The sequence below is a fragment of the Crinia signifera genome, chromosome 3 (genome assembly GCF_055691185.1).
Source record: "Crinia signifera chromosome 3, ASM5569118v1, whole genome shotgun sequence".
Taxonomy (NCBI): domain Eukaryota; kingdom Metazoa; phylum Chordata; class Amphibia; order Anura; family Myobatrachidae; genus Crinia; species Crinia signifera.
The window spans coordinates 185,732,070-185,753,440 of NC_139219.1; the positions used below are offsets into that span (position 1 = coordinate 185,732,070).

Sequence of the window (21,371 nt, forward strand, 5' to 3'; positions counted from 1 at the left end):
CGCCCGTTGTGTACACAACATCTTCTGGACAAATAGACAGAGCAGGCAGCGTCTAGTGAAAATATTCTTGCCTGCTCTATTTGTCCAGAAGATGTGTACACAACGGGCTGGGGAAAGCAGGATGTGGAAACCATCTAATCTCTGACAGCTAACTACCACTTGATTACACACAGGGCTAAATCTAGTGTTGAGTTTCACTTATAAGTGTTGTTATTTTAAGAATTTCCAGTGCTATTCAAGAAAAAGGTTAATACAAGTTGAGTATCCTTTATCCAAAATGCTCGGGACCAGAATTTAGGATAACTGATTATTCCGTATTTTGGAATATTTTTATATTTGAACGAGGTATCTTGCATTTATGTTCTATAAGCACATCAAACACATGAAATACACACAAATATATTTGTTTGTACATGAAACAAGGTTTAAAACATGAAACAAAGTTTGTGCACAATATCAGACACTGAATTAAAATGCCAAGCAATCATGTCCTTGCACATATTTAGAGCCAGTTACATGTTATTTCCCCAGTAGTGCCAGTTACAGTTGTCTCCAGTAGGTTTTGGAGACGGTTTTCAGAATAATTTGGATAACGGATATTTAGATAAGGGATACTCAACCTGTAATATGAAACAGCCATAGTCCCTTTGATTATAAATTCCTAGGTAGAGCATCTTTATATAAAATATTTAGCCAGTCTTTCAATAATTGAAAATTTGCTGTGATGGGTCTCTTGATATATGTATATATTTTTTTCTTACTTTTTTTATTTTTTCTTTGCTCATCTCAGATTTCTAACAATATTCGAAATCCAGATGAAGTTGTTTGGAACCATGTTTCTCTCTGTATCATAAATGGTGGTGGAATAAGAGCATCAATTGATGAGCGATCCAGTAATGGTGTGTATTTACATTTACTGCAATGTGTGTGATTGGGTTTGCCGGATGACCTACCGACAGTCGGATTTCCAACGATTAGTAGACCGACATCGGAATCCGGACTGTTTGTGTATATCTCACTAAATGGGAGATGTATCATTCATTGCAAATATATAGCAATCATATCTCCTTGACTCCACAGTCATGCCGGCAATTATGATCGCCAGTGGCCATTATTACCTTCTTACTGTGACAGCATTTACATCCACTTTCTATCTCCAAACTTTAGTAAATAGACCCTTAAATCCCTTCCAGGTTTCAGACCCGGGCTTGAAATGCACATTTGCAGCCACTGGCCTGTGTATGCGTATGTGTCCTCTAAAGAAAAGGGATTTTTACCAAAAGAAGCCTGTGGTATTTTCTGTGGCTAGCTGCGTGAGGGCGCATTGTAGTCCTATAGGTCAACATAAGTGTACTTCCCAAAAGAAGAACTTCCAAATTGATTAGCATTCATACTGCTTAACCATGCAGAATGCAGAAAGTGAGCAATAAGGGTAAGGCTGTATTTACTTAGCAGTGAGTCAGGGACTGGCTGGTAAATTTAACCTGGGGGCAAACACAAAGTCCTGGGCCACCCTTAAAATGTAGTTTTGACTATAGAACAAAGGCTAATTTAGAAACCGGTGAAAGCCATTTGTTGATTAAAATGTTGTTGTTTAAAAAAATCTGTGGCCAATAGGAAAGAAGGGTATAAGGCCACGATGTTTACAGCTTCAAAGAAACATACACGGTACAATGTGGCCACTATAGCGCAAATCGATGCATGCTCCATATTGAAACTGTACAGATGGCCTCAGCTTGTATACCATTATTAGCTGAAAGTAAGTTACATTTTTTCTGGGTTCCAGAATGAAATTATGTAGTATTATTAATAAATAGCTTCTAGAATTTCTTATGCACAGTTGTGCAGATGTCACAAATAGGAGTTTGACTAATACAGGAAAAACATGGTGGAGAATGTTGATCTTGTCATATTTAGGAGATCAGCCTGTATCTTATAACCATTGGAATTTTCTATTGCCTAGCAATATAGTTTCAAAAAAGCCTGTGAAATAACACCGTTTTAATTCAGCACTTTTTTCCCATCACTGGCATACCATGTATAAGTGGATTTAACATCAAGTGGTATTACCCACTTAGCACTCGTTGAAATTCCATCTCGTTAGCTTTGCCTGTCTTTTTATTTAACACTGCCGACACTGCACTCCCAGCCACACTTCTCCTGCTCCCAGGTTCTGTCCCATAATGCTGTGCGGCTGTCTGATTACTGTAGTAACCAGTTGCAACCCGTACATAACTAATCAGGATCTATTCCATGAATTAATATTGCCACCTTGAAATGAGGATACATAGGATTTTCTGAAAAAAACAGCCATAGGCCTAGTAGTGTTTTTTTATGTTGACACATTTGTATGCAGAGCTGTGTGTTTATCTTTTATTTGGCACATTGTAAGGGTGGATTAGATAGCACATTGCTCAAGTTGGATTTTCCAGCATCCAGTTGATCTTTATGCAAATATTTTAGTTAGAAATCCTTTTAGGTCTCACAAGCTGTTTCTGCTTGTTTTTAAGTACTGTGATCAAGATTTAAGCGTACGCGTTAGCTATGCTTTATTTCCCATATGCTATGTGTCTGTTCATAGTTCTGCATCTAAAATGCTGAATCTTTTTTTATTTTCTGCCCATGCCTTGGAAATGTTGAATGCTTAATTACTCACCTCAGCAGTCACCTCCTTTAACAAACAAACAAACCAAAACTCATTTTGTGAATAACACACAAGCTCCGTTTAGTACACAATAAGCTTTTTATTCCACGTCTAGCAATGTATGCATAATTCAGATGACTTCACTTTTCTGAAATGCATTCCCAAATAACAGTCTGTTATACTGGTCATGAAAACTAAAAGTTAGCATGGACTCTGCTGAACACAGTCAAATATGGAAATATATCAAATGTACTAAATTTATTATTTCTGTAACTAAAAATATAAAGAGACCACACTTTTTAATAATCTACTATAAGAAAAATACTTAACTATAGCAAAGGATATAATTTGGCAAGACAATGTGTTATAAAAGTTGGTGTATTTTGAAATCCTGTGATTACCATTTTGTTTTTGCAGAGCAGACAGAAAAATATCAAATGGGGAAAAAAACACATAGGATAACGCATATCCACATATGATAATGCATATCCTTCGTGTGTGGCCTACAGGATTCTAAATGCTGCAACCTTTGAAAAACAACTCAGAGCTGTATAATTTTGGCAAGCAATAGCGATTTTAAAAATAGGACGAACGCTTTTGAAAACCAAAGACAAAACGTTGCAAAATAGCATGTCTGTATTAATTCAATATGCGGCCATACTGTACATATTAAATTACTTCAGAATCTTTAATTGTCTTGAAATGTACCAGAAAAAAAGTTGTAAAAAAGAATTAGAAGGTAACGTTAAGCTTTTTTTGTTACATGGAAGTGATACCATAACGCTACGGTTAAACAATGGGATCATGTTTTACTTCTGGAACCAAAACTTATAATATGACTTAACATGAAAACAAAAGGCTATAAATATGCAAATTAATTCCTACACAGATAAAATAATCCACACAATATAGTAAGTATAACTACACGACTCCATTTTTTTTTTTTTTTTTTTTTTTTTACTGTATATGCATGTAAATAATCAGTTAGACCAAACAAATATTAATAATGTAATTTTATGGTAATTTTTTTGTGGCAGATCTGGTTTGCGACCTTCTCCTCTGAGGGACAGGGGTGACGAAGGGAGATTTTTGGGAAGGGTGATAGTTACCAAGATGCCATAAGTAGGGGTGTGAGGGGTTCCTAGTCTGTTACTAGCACCCTGCAGACCGGGCCTCTGCTGGAGAATTGTCTGGAGTGTCTTTTTAATGCTCCATACAGGCCTCCTTCAGTCTGTGCACCCCCAGAGCGTTCTCTCACACTTGTGTTGAGGTCATTGTTTCGCATTTGCACTCATCACATTCCATCAATATCTATGGGATTTTTTTTATGTAGAATTTACACAAATGATACCTAGTATTTTCAGAAGATACCATTAATGTTTTGACTCCTTCTAACACATTCCAATTACTAATTATAACACATCAACAAACAAAATAGATTTAAAAAGGCAAAGATGCAACAAAGATATACAGTACTTTGTGATTCTTGTTTCTTCAATAATGCATAGCTTCAAAATAATAATAAATAAAAAAACAGAACTGAAGACTACTGAATTAAATAGTCATTAAATAGTCAAAACATTATATGTCACACAAGATGGGAAGAGATGTGGGCTTTAGACACCCCCCCCCCCCCCTCATTTGTGTTATCACTAAACCATCTACTAAGGAGGCACATTGTATGAAAGAGGAGACTCTTGTGGGGAAGGGGGGATTATTTTATTAAATTGGCAAACTCAAATGAGAGCTTATAACCAATCAATTAAAATAATAAATTAGCCAATTTAATGGGGGAGATAGGGCACAAAGATATCACCAGACAATAGCTGCCAGTGTCATAACTTGATGGGGGTGTGGCCACAAAATTGTTCCGATTCACATTACAACCCACAGTAGGACCCCTTATACACATAGTGCCAGGTAGAGCGCCTATACCTTATTCTTCCTATTTACTCTCCCCTTCCACCCACAGGGTGTACTATCATTAAAAAGTAAGTGAGATAGACTGGTAAATGTCCTAAAGTTTCTAAAAAGGAAAGAAACTGTTGCACATAGCAAACAATCAGATTCTGTCTATCCTTTCTCTATTGAATCCTAGAAAAGGATCGACAGAATCTTATTGGTTGCTAAAGCAACAGCACCTTTCATTTTTAGAAACTTTAGTTAATGTACCCCTTTCTCTATTTTGCTATTCTCAACACAATGGGGATCAGTGCTGTTTGCTGTAATGTATAAAACAGCCAGATCAGCAGCTATCAAAACATACAAAGACAGCCAGTTGGGGTGAATGCAGAGGGTGTACCCAAACAGGCCAGATTCCTTGGTGGGAATCAAGTAAGTAAGATTTCACTACATTTAAAATGATGTTCAGACATATTGTATTATTTTGGTGCATCTGGCTGTGTGTACAGACACTCTCTACACTTGCTTCTGGGGCTGAGGTCACAGCTGATTCTGAATCTTGACCTTCACGTCGAGCAGCCAATTGGTAAAAGTGTACACCTGGTTATCAAGCCCCATTGTGTGAAATGCGCATCCAGCTCATGCCCAACCTGTGCACAGACTGGCACTTCAGATTATTCTATTATATATGTATTTATCTGAAACCTTCCCCCTTAATGACCTGAAATTAATTTTCAGTCTTTATTCCACTTTTAAGATTTAAGCTCATACTTCTCTCCTATTGATATTTGGACTTGGGCCTATCGCCCACACAGAGCAAACCATTAAGAGCTGCTTGGACCTTAAACCCTTGGCAACACCTTATGGGATGGGCCCAATCTCGTCTGACATGGCAGCAATACCATATAGGGTCTGACCAATACATGAGTGGGGCACCATCAGAGAAGACCAGGTACTGTCCTTCTCAGATAGACCACCCCTCCAAATACACTGTGCAATATTCTTATATCAATTTTGTATTGCTCTCTGATACCAGACATCCATTTACTATTACTTTCCCACAGGCTCTAATTGTTGATGACACCAGGTACTTTCCCTGACCTAGCTTTGCCACCAGGGCGGCTTGGTGTCATCCAGAAGCAGCAGACAAGCATTTCCCATCCTTCTATTCATATTTACTTTGTTGACCTTGGCACGCTTAACCATAGGCCCATGGCTGGTTCGCAGACACCAACAGAAACCTATACAGGTCCTGACACTTACCTACTTTCTGTTCGCTTCCTCTTCATTCTTTACCACTCAGGCTCTCATTGTCCATAACCCCATGTACCCTCCCTGCTCTGGTCCACTGAGCATTATTTCCTTCCAGATAGTTATACTTTCCGCTCTTGGCACACAACCAACTGTTCACAGCCAGAGGCACACGGCTGGATAGCAGATACCAATGGAAAAGACGTATGGCCTCTGACACTATTATCTTTCTAGTCTTTCTCCTTGCTTAGCTCCCAGTCGACACTTATCAAGTTTCAGCCCTTACCAGGGAATCGTTCTTACATGTAGGTCGACCCTCTACAGTGGACATTAGGCCACCAAATAGTTTTTATCTAACAGGGCCTCCCGCCCACCACTTTTTTTTAAATAAATATTCGCATTGTGCCTTATTTACTTACCAGACTCTGGTGAATTATTCATGTGAATTGTGACACTGGAGAGGGTTACCTTTCCAACAGCCTATAACAGGCATGATTGATTTATGTTGGTCTTTTAGATTATTCTCTTTGATAGTTTATTCACATTATTAGTAAATAAATACAGCACAGAACCTAAATCCTTTTGTTGAAAGCATGTATACATACCTGGATCAGCCGGCGCTAGGGCGGGTCCACTGACATGTCAGTCAGGTGTGTATTTGGCTTTGCTGCACACTGCAGGCTGGAGCTGACATCACACACCCTCCCATAAAATGCTTGGGCACGTCTGCAGGGGGGTTATTTTTTGGCATTCCCATGAAATGGCCGGGTACCACCCCCAAATGTTTCCTGTCAATCATTTTGTGAAGGCTAGCGATCAAAATAAGTATCGGTAATTAATCGCTAGACTGCATCATGCATGCACATTGCGGCCCAGATGCATGCACAGTCTATCGATAATCGGTTGCTGTGTGAATTTGCAGTCGTGTGATCAGGTCTAAATCATATCCATTGTATCCTTGACACTATTTTACAGTTATGATAATTTTTTCTTCACTATATAACATAGGGTATACCTAATAAGTAGTAATGACCCAACCTAAATATTGGGGCCAGTGAGCCACAATCATGCTTTCCAATGCCGATGCTCTTAATTCTTTTCAGGCTTTGCTCAAAAAACAAAGGTTGTGCTCTATTTTCTGTGTCTGTCTGGTTTTTATAATAAAAGTATTCTATTAATAGACTTAGAAAAGTGTGATAAATAATACTTGTATAAATTCACAGGAAGCATAACGACTGAAGACCTGATATCTGTGCTCCCCTTTGGAGGAACATTTGATCTGATTGAAGTCAAGGGATCCACCCTATTAAATGCATTTGAACACAGTGTACATCGTTATGGTGGTAGTACCGGAGAGTTTCTGCAAGTTGGTGGTACGATACATTTTCATATTTGTTATGTCCATGAAGAATACCTAGTTCATGGATTGTGCTACAATTAATGATTTTGTAAAATGTGAACTCATTATACCAGGTAAGTCATCTTAGTGTCTGCTGGATGATCTCTCCTGACACCTTTCTATCCGCTGCTCTCTCCTGATCCCTTTCTATCCGCTGCTCTGTCCTGATCCCTTTCTATCCGCTGCTCTGTCCTGATCCTTTTCTATCCGCTGCTCTGTCCTGACCCCTTTCTATCTGTTGCTCTGTCCTGACCCCTTTCTATCTGCTGCTCTGTCCTGACCCCTTTCTATCTGCTGCTCTGTCCTGACCCCTTTGTATCTGCTGCTCTGACCTGACCCCTCTCTGTCTGCTGCTTTGTCCTGCCCTGCCTGTCTCTATCACTGACTGCTGTTCCACACTAACCCTAACACTCAGGGGCGGATTTATGGGTCAGGCCGCCCCTATGCACAAATTTCTGGTCGCGCCCCCCCTCCCTACACTAGGTAAGTGTGCTACACGGCATCCTGCTGTGCACTAGCTTACCCTTTTCCGTGTGATTGTTCGTGGTGTAGCGGTACTCCAGTGCACAGGGATGCGCACTGTACTTCCGGGTTCAGCAGTGCTCCCCTGTGCTGTCATCAGAAAGAGCCGGCCTGCTGTGGATTCCGGATGGTTCCAGGTGGCTGCGCGCGCACACAGCGCGCTGCGTGTCCATTTCACCGTGCTCGGTTAGCAGCATTGCCTCTGACTCGCTCAGTCAGCACCGCCGCCGGGGCGGTGACATGGACAAACCGCTGCGGCCTTGCCAGACTACCAGTGTGGGCCTGGTAACCATAATTTAGCCGCCCTTAACAGGTGCCACCCCTAGGCCCGTGTCTCACGGGCCTAGTGGCAAATCCGGCCCTGCTAAAACTATTATTCTGGAAAATTCCCCCAGGTAAAAGCCAACTGGCAGTGCAAATAGACTCATATCACTTCTGTAACACACACTCTTAGTACAACCATTTAGTTGAACAACAGGTAAAATAACTTTTGCAACTAGCCAGTGCAGCAGTTCTCAACCTGTAGTCCTGACTCCAAAGTGGGTTCTATTAATTTCAGCATGTGGTCATGATGTTGCTGACAGTTAGGCTGAGGACTACTTTTGATGTCTCGTCAGCGATCCGAGGAGTCTGAAAAATCGGTAGAATTGTCTGTTATTTTTGAGATCATAAGGCAGGCTTCCTGCCATCCTCTGCCCTGTCTACCACAGGGTCCCATTGCAAAATAGTTTGAGAACCCCTGAACTATTGTATGGTTATGCTAATGATATATATAGAGGGTGAGCACACTGAAAAATGGTGTAACTCTGCACCTGCAGAAGTATATAAATTATAGTATTTTGTGGTGGCCACTGTTCCATATAGACCAGAACAGGACCATAAGCTTCAAATCATGCAGTGGCTAGCACACTCTCAGTTCTACAAATTAAATAATGTGCTCCCAATATCGTTAAAATGTCATATTTTGTTTACTTCTGTCCAAAGAAGTCTAGATCACTAATAGTGGAAATAAAAATTGCTAGTAACTGGATGCGTGTAAATGGAGTGTAGCGGCAACCATGTGCAAACCAGGTATAGTGGCGAATGAGAATAGTAAAGGATAAAGAAAAAACATAAACAAAAAAAAATAAAGTACAATAATAATGATAAAATAGATTAAAAAATAAGATGGACAAAATGAAATAAAAGATATATATATATATATATATATATATATATATATATATATATATATATATATATATACACACGTAGTGGGCGGCACTCATGAGCCTCCACAGTTATACATCAAAGTGCAGGTGCAGTTTAATGTTAATGTTTCGGGGAACGTGTCCCCATCCTCAGAACCATTTCATTTTGTCAGCGGCAAAACTGTTTCAAACTTGCTGGATATGGAGGAGGGAGCTATGAAGACAGATTGGATGTAGGGGCAGATAGGGACTGGGGGTGAGGTGCATAGGTCAAAGTGAAAGTACAGTACATTGCAGAAACTGTCAATTTGACAGGCTTTTAACTAGTATAGATCATATTTATCAAGTACTAAGCTGTACTCTGTGATGTATGTTTGCAGAGGACTTTTGGGGACAGGTTCATTTATGTACTGTGCAGGGAAGGCAGACACTCACCCCATCCTATTGCCAACATAACTGCTTAATATGAAAATAATAATATTGGATGGCAAAGGTAGCCAATACTGTTCTGCCTGGGGGCACATTAAAACCTAAATCTGCCCTTGCCTAAATTCCCTTATGTAGAAGCTACGGAAGTCAATTCCGGGGCATTTTTTTAATCCCGGGACTCTGGATTGAAAATTGCTCATTCCCGGGATCCCGGGATTGGCTTCCCTAAAAAAAAAAAAAAAGCCCCGCATGTTTACTTACATGGAGCCCGGTGGGTGTCGCCGGAAGGGTGGGCCGGGAGCCGGGTGGGTAGGCGGGGTCTCCGGGAGCCAGCCAGCATGTCCAAGACAGGAGCAGGCAGGAAGACAGGTGGGGAAGAGAGTTCTCCGTGAGCTGGGTGGGTGGGCGGGGTCTCCAGGAGCCAGCCAGCACGCTCAGGACACTTCTTATGGCTATTTCACACGCTCCGGCTCCTGCCGGGCGGCGAAACCCCGCACTGCCAAATGCCATGCCGCACACAGTAGTTGTTAATGTCCACTCACATGGGATGGCCAAGGCCCGGCCGCCCAGTTGCAGCCGGATCCCACCACTGAAAGGGACGGGCTGTGGCCATCCCCACCATTGTAAACTGCTGTGTGCGGCATGGCTTTCTGGCCATGTGTGGTTCCGTGAAATAGCCCTTATCGTGACCTATGACCGCTGCCGGGTACAGGGGAAGTTGGGCAGCGTCTGAGCGACGCTCAGAAGCTGCCCGGCATTAGACTGCACATGCGCAGTCTAATCCCGAAATCCCGGGATTGGATACCCCAATCCCGGGATTGAAATCCCAGTGTTTTGGGACCCAAATCCCGGGATCCCGCCGATCCTGATCCCGGGATTGGCCACCCTTAAAAACATAACAGGGTGGTAGCAGGATAATTGCATGTTTAAATTAACAAACTGACCTCCATGTATCTTTTTTGCAAGTAACACAAAGTGATTCATGTTATAAAATCTTTAAGAAAGGATTGCACCTGTAATAAGGTGAAGAAAAGAATTCCAGGAAAGCAACATTACAGTTCCCCACAAAGATGGCTTATATTGATTTGATGTTTTTTGTTTTATATATAGGTATTAAAGTTGTGTACAATATAGATAAAGATCCTGGAAAAAGAGTTGTCAGGTTAGACGTTATTTGCACCAAATGCCGTGTGCCGAGATATGTCCCAGTTCAGATGGACGAAGTATACAAAGTTGTTCTCCCTGAGTACATTGCTAATGGTGGCGATGGTTTCAGTATGTTAAAAAATGAAAGTTTGCGACATGATAGTGGTAAGTGTTCAAGACATGTCACACAAAGCTATGAGTATATACCCACATTTGTTTCAGTGATAGTTTACATTTGCAAGCACCTATCCCCATTACAAAATTACATTTCACTCACAGAAGGCAAATCATAAAAGGGAGTATAACATTTCCTAAACATGTACAACAAGTAGTGGATAAGTGGAATATCATCCCGTCAAAGTTGGTAGAGGCTAAGACAGTAGAGCCGTTTTGCTTGGGATGACATATCTCAAGAGTGGCTACCTGAAGAAATTGTTTTTGTTATAAAAACAATGTTTGCACTCCTTTTGGAGTCCCCTGCCAGGGTTTTGTCCTCAGCAGCTAAACAGATGTTCCCACAATTTTTAGCCACATCTGGATGACAATTACCTGTATGGACAATAAAGTTTTTTTTTAAATAGAGTCACTTTTTAGGCAAACTGGATCCTTGAAAGAGTGACAACACGAAACGCCTTAGAGCAAAGGAGAGTACCCCCGATGCCAGCAGTAGCCAAAAAACTAAACCTCACGCCGGCAAACTAGAGCTCCACTGCCCCTCGCCACGCACAGAGCTAAAGACTGGAAGCTGCGGCTGAAGATAACATCACAGCCGCTGAGCTGACAGACAGGCATTCCAACTGGGAACTCCATCACTCCAAAGGCAGTGTAAACATTGTTTTTATAACCATTACTCACAGTGCTTCTTACACCAAATGCAAATTACCATTATATTGGAGCTGCTTAATAGCATAGAGCGCGGTACACTTATTTTTTATAAGTTTATACTTACAAAAAGCTAAGGACTTTGCGGTTACCTACAGGTTAAAAAAGGGTTGACTCAATGGGTCAAGTGGTTCTTATCTGCCTTCAAATTATGTTTCAAATATAGCATATAGGTTCCCATTCACTGGCATCTATAACGGGTGCACACATTTTTTCAATACTTAATCTCTGGAGCCCCACACCGGCAGCAACATCATTGCATTAACCACTGGTAAAATGACCATTTTCCTGTTTCATGTATGCACAGTAGGAGAATCACTGGGAATATGGTGCAGTGGCCATATTATTGGAGACCTTCCTATGCACTAGACTCTGCTAGAGTGCTAGGGTCTCCTAGTGCCCAAACTCCATTGCTCTGCCTGCTACAGAGGAGAGATGGAGACTGCACACTGGTGTTCCCATTGTTGGATCAGTGAGGAGTGACTATCATTGAGTAAAGTTCATGTGTACCAGATCACTAAATGTCAGGATTGCACTTTAAAAAAAGAATAGCGGAAAAGAAAAAAAACCCTCTATTCTATCTTCTATTCTTTCTAAATGTTTAAAGTGTAAGTCCATTCACAAGGCGTGTGTGCCTGGTTTTAGGCAAACTAATAGATCTTCCTCAGACAGCGGGTTTTTGGTGGGTCAATGAGCCGCACAGGAAGCTTAGGTAATTAAAAAGTCCAATGCTGTGTACACACTACCCAATCCCTAGCGAGATTGTTAGCGACAGGACCTGACCTTATTGCCCTACACACTTACCGATGCTGACTGCGACAACGTGGGGGGGGGGCATGCTGCATGGCATTGCTAGTGTCATCCCCGATTGACCTGCATGTATAGACAATGGGGGATATATTCTATTGTGTACACTGGACGATTTTAAGAAGTTGCCATGACTTATCATTATTGCCACATTTATTTCAAATATCATCTAGTTTGTACCTGGCAGATCTCTGAGCTGTTACCTCAGACTGTCTGCTGTGTACAATATGTATAGAGGCATAGGCAGCCCTACACATACATCCAAATATACAAAAATAATTATTGCTTCTGAAGTTCTGTATTTGTATCAATTCTTACACACATTGTAAAAGTCCCATTTTTGTCATCCTACTGTTGGCCTTGAACAATAATGGAAGTAAATGTATTATGTTTGTTTTGTTCCCTAGGTGATCTTGATGTGTCTGTTGTAGGAAATTACATAAAGAAAATGTTAAGGGTTCACCCTGCTCTGGAAGGGAGGGTACAGTTTTCCAATGAGGACTCTAGAAGTTCATCATCCAGTTTCATCTTTATGCACACTCCCTTGGTGTGGATTACAACTCTTATTGTGTTGGTACATTCACTATTCTGATCATTGTTCTCAGTGACCTAAAACATGCTAGTTGTAACTTTTATAAGGATTCAATAGTCACTTTTACTTCTCATAAGTGACTTACAGACTCCCAAAAGTCTTCATTACTGCCATATACATTCTGAACTATATTTTGGAATCTTTTATCTATGCACCTTTATAAATGTGACCTATTCTAGAAACAGTACTGTACATAAAATAAAAATAAACCTTTTCAACATTTTGGAAAGTATACATTCCAATAATATTCAAAGAATTCCAACATAAACCGCTTTGTGAGACATTGAACAGTTTGCTGTACTGTATTTTGATATCTTTCACGACTTTTCTACATGTATTCATCAATCAAGAAGATGAAGTTTACAGGACTGGCACTTAGGGAACCCTTATAGTATAGACTTACAGTGTAACTATCATTATTACACGGAAACATGTCTGCTACTGCACTATTGTATAGAAGTCTGTTTACTTCACTGTTCAATTTTTTTTAATATATATTTGTTTAGATATTTTAGTTGTTAAAACTGTTTTTGGTACTTATGTATTATCTGGGCTCCCATGTTAAATGCACCCCATTTTTTCATACCCCTACTATCCAACTACGCATGGAGTTGATTTTATATAGTGTGGCGAGCGCAGCGAGCCACCGTGCCCGAAGCGTGGTGAGCGCAGCGAGCCCCGCGAGGGGACGCGGTCTCATAAGAAAAACGGGAGTCCAGATATTACATAAGTACCCTGTTTTTTTTATCACTGACAATAGAGACAATGTAGCTTTATTTTTGTTTACACACATATTGTTTTCAATTATACTACTGTAGTACCCTCATCATATGGTGATTTTAGGATTGTTATAATGTGGGTTAATTGCTAGTCAGATGCATTTGCTTGTACCTAATTTAAGCTTGGTACACACTAGAAATGTAAACAATGCAATGTCCTCTATGATTTCCCTTGAACTCCCGGACAAGCTATATTGGACCAGATTCAGAGCCAATCGCACAGCTGCGAATCTGCACATGGCCGATTAACAATACACTGCGCATGGCCCATATTACACATGCGCGAGGCCGTCCTGCAATGGAATCCTGCAACTATTTCTACACGCATGCCTGTTCACAGAGTGATTGACAGGAAGCTGGCGTCTGGGAGTAGAAACCAGCTGTTTAGTGGCAGTGCTAAGAAAAATGCTGGCGTGCTGAAGAAACTGCTGGAGTGTCTGGGAAACCGCTAGGCGTGCCAGAGCATTTTAGGGGATGGTTTGTCTAATGCCTTTTTGCATTGCACTGTTAAGTAAGTCCAGGGCCACATGGGCCAGTGTAAAAATCATTTGATGGTGAGCCAGTCAGGGTTTGGACATATTCGCACAACAGCCAATGTATGTGTAGCCATAACCATTCATACGCACAGCGAGCACTTCACAAGGGGGGCATTGTTAATTCGCAGTCATGTGATTAGGTCTGAATTGGGTCCATTGTGTGTACACAATGAGCTATTTTGCAAAGAATAAAGTCAGTGGTCACATCCAGGAGTGTAGCTGTCATTGACTATATCAGATTGAGCTGTATGTACAGAGGACATAGCTAATGACCTGCAGGAGCATGCAATTCAAAATAAATATATAGTTCACGCTGTACAATCACATTTGAATATTCCCGGATTGTTGAATAAACAGAAATATAATTTTTATTAGTACATTTATATAGCATTGGATATGATGATAATCATAATTGGAAATAGAAGTCCAGCATTTTAGAAGCTGGTAATTGTTGATTTGTACGTCTGTCTACTACAGTGTTTTGGATGTTTTCTCTATATTCGTCCACACTTTGTATATACCTCATGTGTTTGTACCAAAGAACCATGAACTGGAATAAAGCTGTGCTGGTATCTGTACAGGCAGTGGCGTAACTAGAAATTTTGCTCCCCCCAGCCAAAAAAGTTTCTGGCGCCCCCCCCCCCCATGCCCCTTAAACATTACGTCACACATCATAATGCCCCTTGCACTATATGCCACATGCCGTCATTAAACTTATACTCCACAAATCTAAATGCACCTTACACTATGGCCTGAATTTCATGCCGCCCGAGTTCAGTGCAGTGCGAGATATCCGCTGAATTCTGATGTTTTTTAAAGGGGAATTAACTTACTAGGCATGGTTTGGCATGGTTTTGCCTTGTAAGCTAATTCCCCTTTAAAAAAAATGTCAGAATTCAGCGGACATCTTGCACTGCACTGAACTCGGGCGAGATGTCCGCTGTCGACGAAGTCGCACTGCCGCCAGAAAAAGGGTGTGACCTCACTGAGAGGGGGAAAGGCTTATTGGGAATAATGCTCCCACAAGCCATGCCTCCCGTTTTCATCACTATGGAGGCATGCTAAGCGCTCTGTGAGCTTCTGGCATGCCCCCAGCCCCTCATACAGACGCTAACGCATGGACACGCAGACGGCGACAAACAGACAGATACTGACAAATGGACAGATCCTAAAACACGGGCGCTGACAAGTTGATACATGGACGCCGACACAGACACATATGTTGACACATGGACACTGAAAGACGCCTATACACAGGGATACGCTGACACACGGACTGCACATAGAGACACTGATGCTGACAGACGCTGATATCTAGAGACATAATACAGACACCCAGACACTGACACAAATATGCTGACATGTGATGACACAGACACTGAATGCTTTGCATACCACTGTAGAAAACCAGGTTTTGAAAGAGTTAACCTTATTGTTGTGTTCAGCTCCTGTGCTGAAGCCTGTAGAAGGGGAGGGCTCTGTAACCAGAGTGCAGAGTGCAGGGGAATAGAAGGCAGCCGCTGGAGCAGGACAGTCAAGAACAGAAAGCAGGGAGAGGGACGATTCCTTAGCTGCCTAGCCTGCGCGGACGGAGGTTGTGTGTACTGTGTACACAGACGAACTTCCTGCCTGCAATGCTGCTGCTGCTGGGAGGAAGGGAGGGAGAGAGACGGAGTGAGACAGGACGGACCTTACCTCAGCTCTGCAGGTTAGAGTGAGAGGCTTCTGGCGCCCACGCAGCCCCCGCTCCTCCAAGCAGTGGCGGGGGCTGCCTTACACAAGTTACGCCACTGTGTACAGGTTATTTGGAGATGTCATGATTTTAAAATGTATGCACAAGAATAAGACATTCTAACGCAGTGTCAAATTTTATTGCTTCAATAAAAATTATATAAAAAAATAAATAAAAAAAGACATTCTAGAATAATTTTGTATCATGTTTGTCTCCTGTATCTTAAGCTATCCACACACGGTGCGATGTGGGCTATCGATTTTGACTATATGGTCAAAATCGATAGCCCACATCGCACCGTGTTAGTGCAAATCACACCATATTTTGCAGCACCTGATCTCAATGTGCGGCTCCACAGCATCAAAAGTAGAACTATACTGTGCAGCACGGTTCCTGGTCCAAATCGTCTCGGGTTTACACATCATAAGCTTGCTCATTGTCACATAATATAAACCTAAAGTCAGGTAACATCCAATATGGATGTCTCTGCTTAGCGTTACTGAATGCATATGTCATGTGCTTTACTTCATTGGCAATATATAGAGTTGTATGGATGCAAAATATTGTTTTGCATAAAGTTGGTTAACTTATCTTAAGCCCAAAGTGTATACTGTATTTCCTCTCTGCCTATCCCACCCATTCCCATCTACAGAACACTGCTTTATTTCCTACTGTTCCAATGTGCCAAGGATTACATCACATTATTGAGTTACTGGCCTTGTAGAATGAGATCCTGCCAAGATTAACAATTTTGTTTGCTAATAGTTAGTCATTGTAAAACTGTGCTTTAGGCTAAAAACTCATACATGCAGGCTTATATTTGCCATTCATTCTGCAAAATACTGCATCATTGAGTGCACATCTGTGTCTTCAAGTATCCTACTGCTTATTCCACAAACTTTTATTCTATTTTAAGCTAGCCAGATGCTGGCATAGCCGCTAATTATATATATATATATATATATATATATATATATATATATATATATATATATATATATATATATATATATATATATATATAGGACTCCAATAATGAGAGGCACACAATCCAATCTTGTCACATCAAGTGTATTCAGGCAGCTTCACATCAAGCGCTTTCGGGGGATGCAACCCCCGTCATCAGGATGACAGCCCTAACAAACAAAAAAGTGTAATCAATCCTCCCCCTCCCCAAACACAAATAAATAGAGACACTAATTACTCACCTGTCCAAGCGCGCGGACCTCAGAGCTGCACGATCTCCAGACGGACGCACAGTCACTCACTTCCTGTGAGCGTGTCATGAACTGTGTCTGGAACGCATCTCCTGCGCTCCAGACTCGTACTTCCGCGTTCCAACAGGTTGGAGGCGCGGCATCCTCCGCAAGAACAGGCTGCTTCTTCTGTTACCGCAGCCAGGACAGGGAGCACTAACACGACAGAACACCAGCATAATTAAGACAGTGAACCCACAACCACAACCCCAGCCAATAATACATTAATGCATATACATACAATATATGCATAAAAAATACACAAAAAATACAAAAAAAGAAAAAGAAAAGTACAATGCATACTGCCGGCTGCAAACCATAGAGCCCTAACATAACACAGTGAAATCCTCCACTGTGAATGGCCGTAAACTGACTATGTCAATGTACATACAAAAGTAGCAATATTCAATAGAGAATTAAACCATCATTATAGGGTCAGATTAAGTAAGACTATTCCAATTAATCTTATCGTTGAGGCCACCTGGTTTGGTGGTCCCCAACCTCAGAATCCATTGGGTCTCCCTAATAAGCAATTTTTTTGCCCTATCCCCACCCCTAATATTTTGTGGGACCTGGTCCATGATAAAATATTTAAGGGATGAAAGTGGATGCCCCATTTGTTTAAAATGACGTGGGACCGGTTGGTCCACATCTTTTCCTTTCAGACTCAGGTCAATAGATGACCTGTGAGCCGCCATTCTTTCTTTAAACTTGCGTGTAGTTTGCCCTACATACCAAAGGCCGCATGGGCAAATGATTGCATACACTACGTGTGTAGAAGAGCAAGTGAGGACAGATCTAATGTCATATTTCTTGTTGCAATGGGGATGTGTAAAATCTTTACATTTGATAATGTACTTGCAAGTTATGCAAGTACCACAGCTGTAACACCCCGGGGGTTTAAAGTAAACATTAGGCGGTATTGTTTCAGAGAAACCCGAGATATCGGCATGGACCAAACGGTCCCTCAGGTTCCTACCCCTGGTGTACGCTAGGAGTGGTCTGTGTTCCTTGAGGCCAGGTAGTTCCGTGTCCATCCGAATGATGGGCCATAGTGCTCAAGATGCCCTGCGAACAATAGGACTGGACACAGAAAATTCATGGACCCACTCAATTTTTCCTTCTGTTTCTGTTTAGGACTCCACAGAAGGTCTGGATCCATGTCTAACACCTGTTGTTTTTGTGTCAGAAGCAGATTTCTATCGTACCCTCTTACCAAAAACCTATCGACCATCTGGTCTAATTCAGTAGAAAGTTTCTCCCTGTCGCTAGTCAATCGCGCCACTCTCAACATTTGTGACAGGGGCAACCCCTTCTTCAGGGAAGGGGGATGGTGGCTTGTGGCCCGTAAGAGGGTGTTTCTATCGGTACTTTTTGAAAATCTGCTGGTACAAATAGTTCCTTCCTTGATCTCTACAGTCACATCAAGGAAATTGGCCTTACACTCACTGTATTCAAAAGTAAATTTGATATAAACACTCCTCGAATTAATGTCCCGCATCAGGTCCAGGAACCCCTCCTCACCCCCCGGATTCTGAGGTTGGGGACCACCAAACCAGGTGGCCTCAACGATAAGATTAATTGGAATAGTCTTACTTAATCTGACCCTATAATGATGGTTTAATTCTCTATTGAATATTGCTACTTTTGTATGTACATTGACATAGTCAGTTTACGGCCATTCACAGTGGAGGATTTCACTGTGTTATGTTAGGGCTCTATGGATTGCAGCCGGCAGTATGCATTGTACTTTTCTTTTTCTTTTTTTGTATTTTTTGTGTATTTTTTATGCATATATTGTATGTATATGCATTAATGTATTATTGGCTGGGGTTGTGGTTGTGGGTTCACTGTCTTAATTATGCTGGTGTTCTGTCGTTTTAGTGCTCCCTGTCCTGGCTGCGGTAACAGAAGAAGCAGCCTGTTCTTGCGGAGGATGCCGCGCCTCCAACCTGTTGGAACGCGGAAGTATGAGTCTGGAGCGCAGGAGATGCGTTCCAGACACAGTTCATGACGCGCTCACAGGAAGTGAGTGACTGTGCGTCCGTCTGGAGATCGTGCAGCTCTGAGGTTCGCGCGCTTGGACAGGTGAGTAATTAGTGTCTCTATTTATTTGTGTTTGGGGAGGGGGAGGATTGATTACACTTTTTTGTTTGTTGGGGCTGTCATCCTGATGACGGGGGTTGCATCCCCCGAAAGCGCTTGATGTGAAGCTGCCTGAATACACTTGATGTGACAAGATTGGATTGTGTGCCTCTCATTATTGGAGTCCTGCATATGTGTTGTGGAGTGCACCGATCAAGTTGTGGAAATAATTGGAGTGCCGGCATAAAAGGAATGCTATATATATATATATATATATATATATATATATATATATATATATATATATATATATATATATATATATATTCTTTTATGCCGGCACTCCCAATAAACTGGAAATCCAGTCTGGTGCACTCAAAAAATAATCCAATATCAGTCCAATGAAAAGAGGCACACAGACGTTTTTGCAATAGAGGAAAACTCTAATTAGGCATAATCGAGCGCTTTCGGGGAAATGTACCCCGTCCTCAGGATACCTGCCACAAAGTATGCAAAACAGCCAACATACTTTGTGGCAGGTATCCTGAGGACGGGGTACATTTCCCCGAAAGCGCTCGATTATGCCTAATTAGAGTTTTCTTCTATTGCAAAAACGTCTGTGTGCCTCTTTTCATTGGACTGATCTATATATCTATATATATATATATATATATATATATATATATATATATATATATATATATAAATTTCAGGTGCATGCGAGCCTTAAATCTGCCTGAAAACAAACCATAATAATGAATGGGATCATTACTGAGTACATTATGAAATATGACCTTAACTGTTATCAGTGTTCATGGTCCTCTTTCAGGTACAATACCAGGGATTAGATAATGAGGATACTTGGTCCTTATGGAATGGCTGAATCTTATCCACTGTGACCATTGATCCAGACAATTTGTAATATTTTGTAATGAGAGCAGGAAATGTAATACTTTCTCCTGTGACACTACATATATATAGTTGACCTTCACTAAACCTTGCTTTCATGTCAATACAACCATTGAGAATCTTACTTGTAAATGTAAGAAGAGCAGAAGGATTTTGCTGCTTTCATAGAGGAGATGCACTACAGTGGTTAATAACCCCCTGAGGCGTAACTCTGGAAGGCAATGGAGTCATCTGCCGCCGGGCTCCTGTACCCAAGGGGGCACCTCTCCTCCCCTGTGAGTTTGAAACAGTTAATTGAAAGCCGTCCATATTGCTTCTGTGACTGACTCCACTTCCTAGCAGGACCATAGATACATCACATTTGCATACACATGTACACATACAGTATATTTATGTAAAGTTGGTGCGTGTGGTTTTTTTTTGGGGGGGGGGGGGGGCAATATTTATCTTGCCTCCGGGCAACTGGGACGAATTTATACCACTGATAACCGCTTGGCCCATCTAGCCTGCTATAACCAAACACAAGAATCACCTATATTCTACATTCCCATTGCTGACTATAATTAATGCTCACTACATAAACCGATGAACAGTTAAGTACTCTCAATATCCAAGTGCCTTGCACATTGTTTTTGTCAATGAACAGTTCATTTGACATCTACAAAACTATATATATAATATATTATACAATATATAGAAAAAAAAGAAGAGGGGAAGGATAAATAACATTTACACGTCTGCCGTACACCTAATGTATTACACACTTCCTTTAGCATATGAAAGATGCTACTGATCTTAGAGCATTAAAGGACTTTTACTTCCTAGAATGTTGTAAGCTTTGCCAGTGAGGACAGGAAATTACGAATCCACCTAATGATACTGTGCTACCCAGAGGGAGCCTCTGGTGAATTTGGAAATATGGCAGATGTAAAGAACAGAGAAAGCTACTTCCCTTTGCATCTGAGTAGCTTCTGTGTAAAACTGGCCTAATGCTACAGAAGGCTCATACATTTGCTATTAAGACTGAATGGCAGATGCAAAGATAATAGGCCATGAGCCTGTGTGTGCAAGACAAGCTATACTTTCTGTACAGGCCCAAGGTATATAAAAGTAGAAGCAGCCCTGCCAACATGCAGCAATAGGTATCTTGACAACATGAGCAACCTCAAAACAAGCCAGACATTTTATGTAGATCTCCATAACCCACAGGCAATTCTGCTGCATGCCCGGCTAAGGATGCCTGGTTTCTCAGATGCGTCTGACAGTACTCCGTATAAAGTAAATGGAAGTACATGAAGTTGCTATGACTG

At 41.3% G+C, this 21,371-nt stretch overlaps 1 protein-coding gene across 3 annotated transcripts in view; it reads left to right on the plus strand.

Moving 5' to 3' along the window:
- Positions 1-15,939, plus strand: part of NT5E (5'-nucleotidase ecto) — a 100,694-nt gene extending 84,755 nt beyond the window's left edge. For 2 of the 3 annotated variants that reach the window (XM_083177071.1, XM_083177069.1), the window contains exons 6-10: positions 791-899; positions 7,021-7,170; positions 10,448-10,648; positions 12,580-14,660; positions 15,880-15,939. In XM_083177071.1, coding sequence (XP_083033197.1) covers positions 791-899; positions 7,021-7,170; positions 10,448-10,648; positions 12,580-12,764 — 645 coding nt within the window. In that variant the 3' untranslated portion in view covers positions 12,765-14,660; positions 15,880-15,939. The remainder of the gene's footprint in view (positions 1-790; positions 900-7,020; positions 7,171-10,447; positions 10,649-12,579; positions 14,661-15,879) is intronic. The other variant, XM_083177070.1, reaches the window with a different exon arrangement.
- Positions 15,940-21,371: the final 5,432 nt, after the last annotated feature.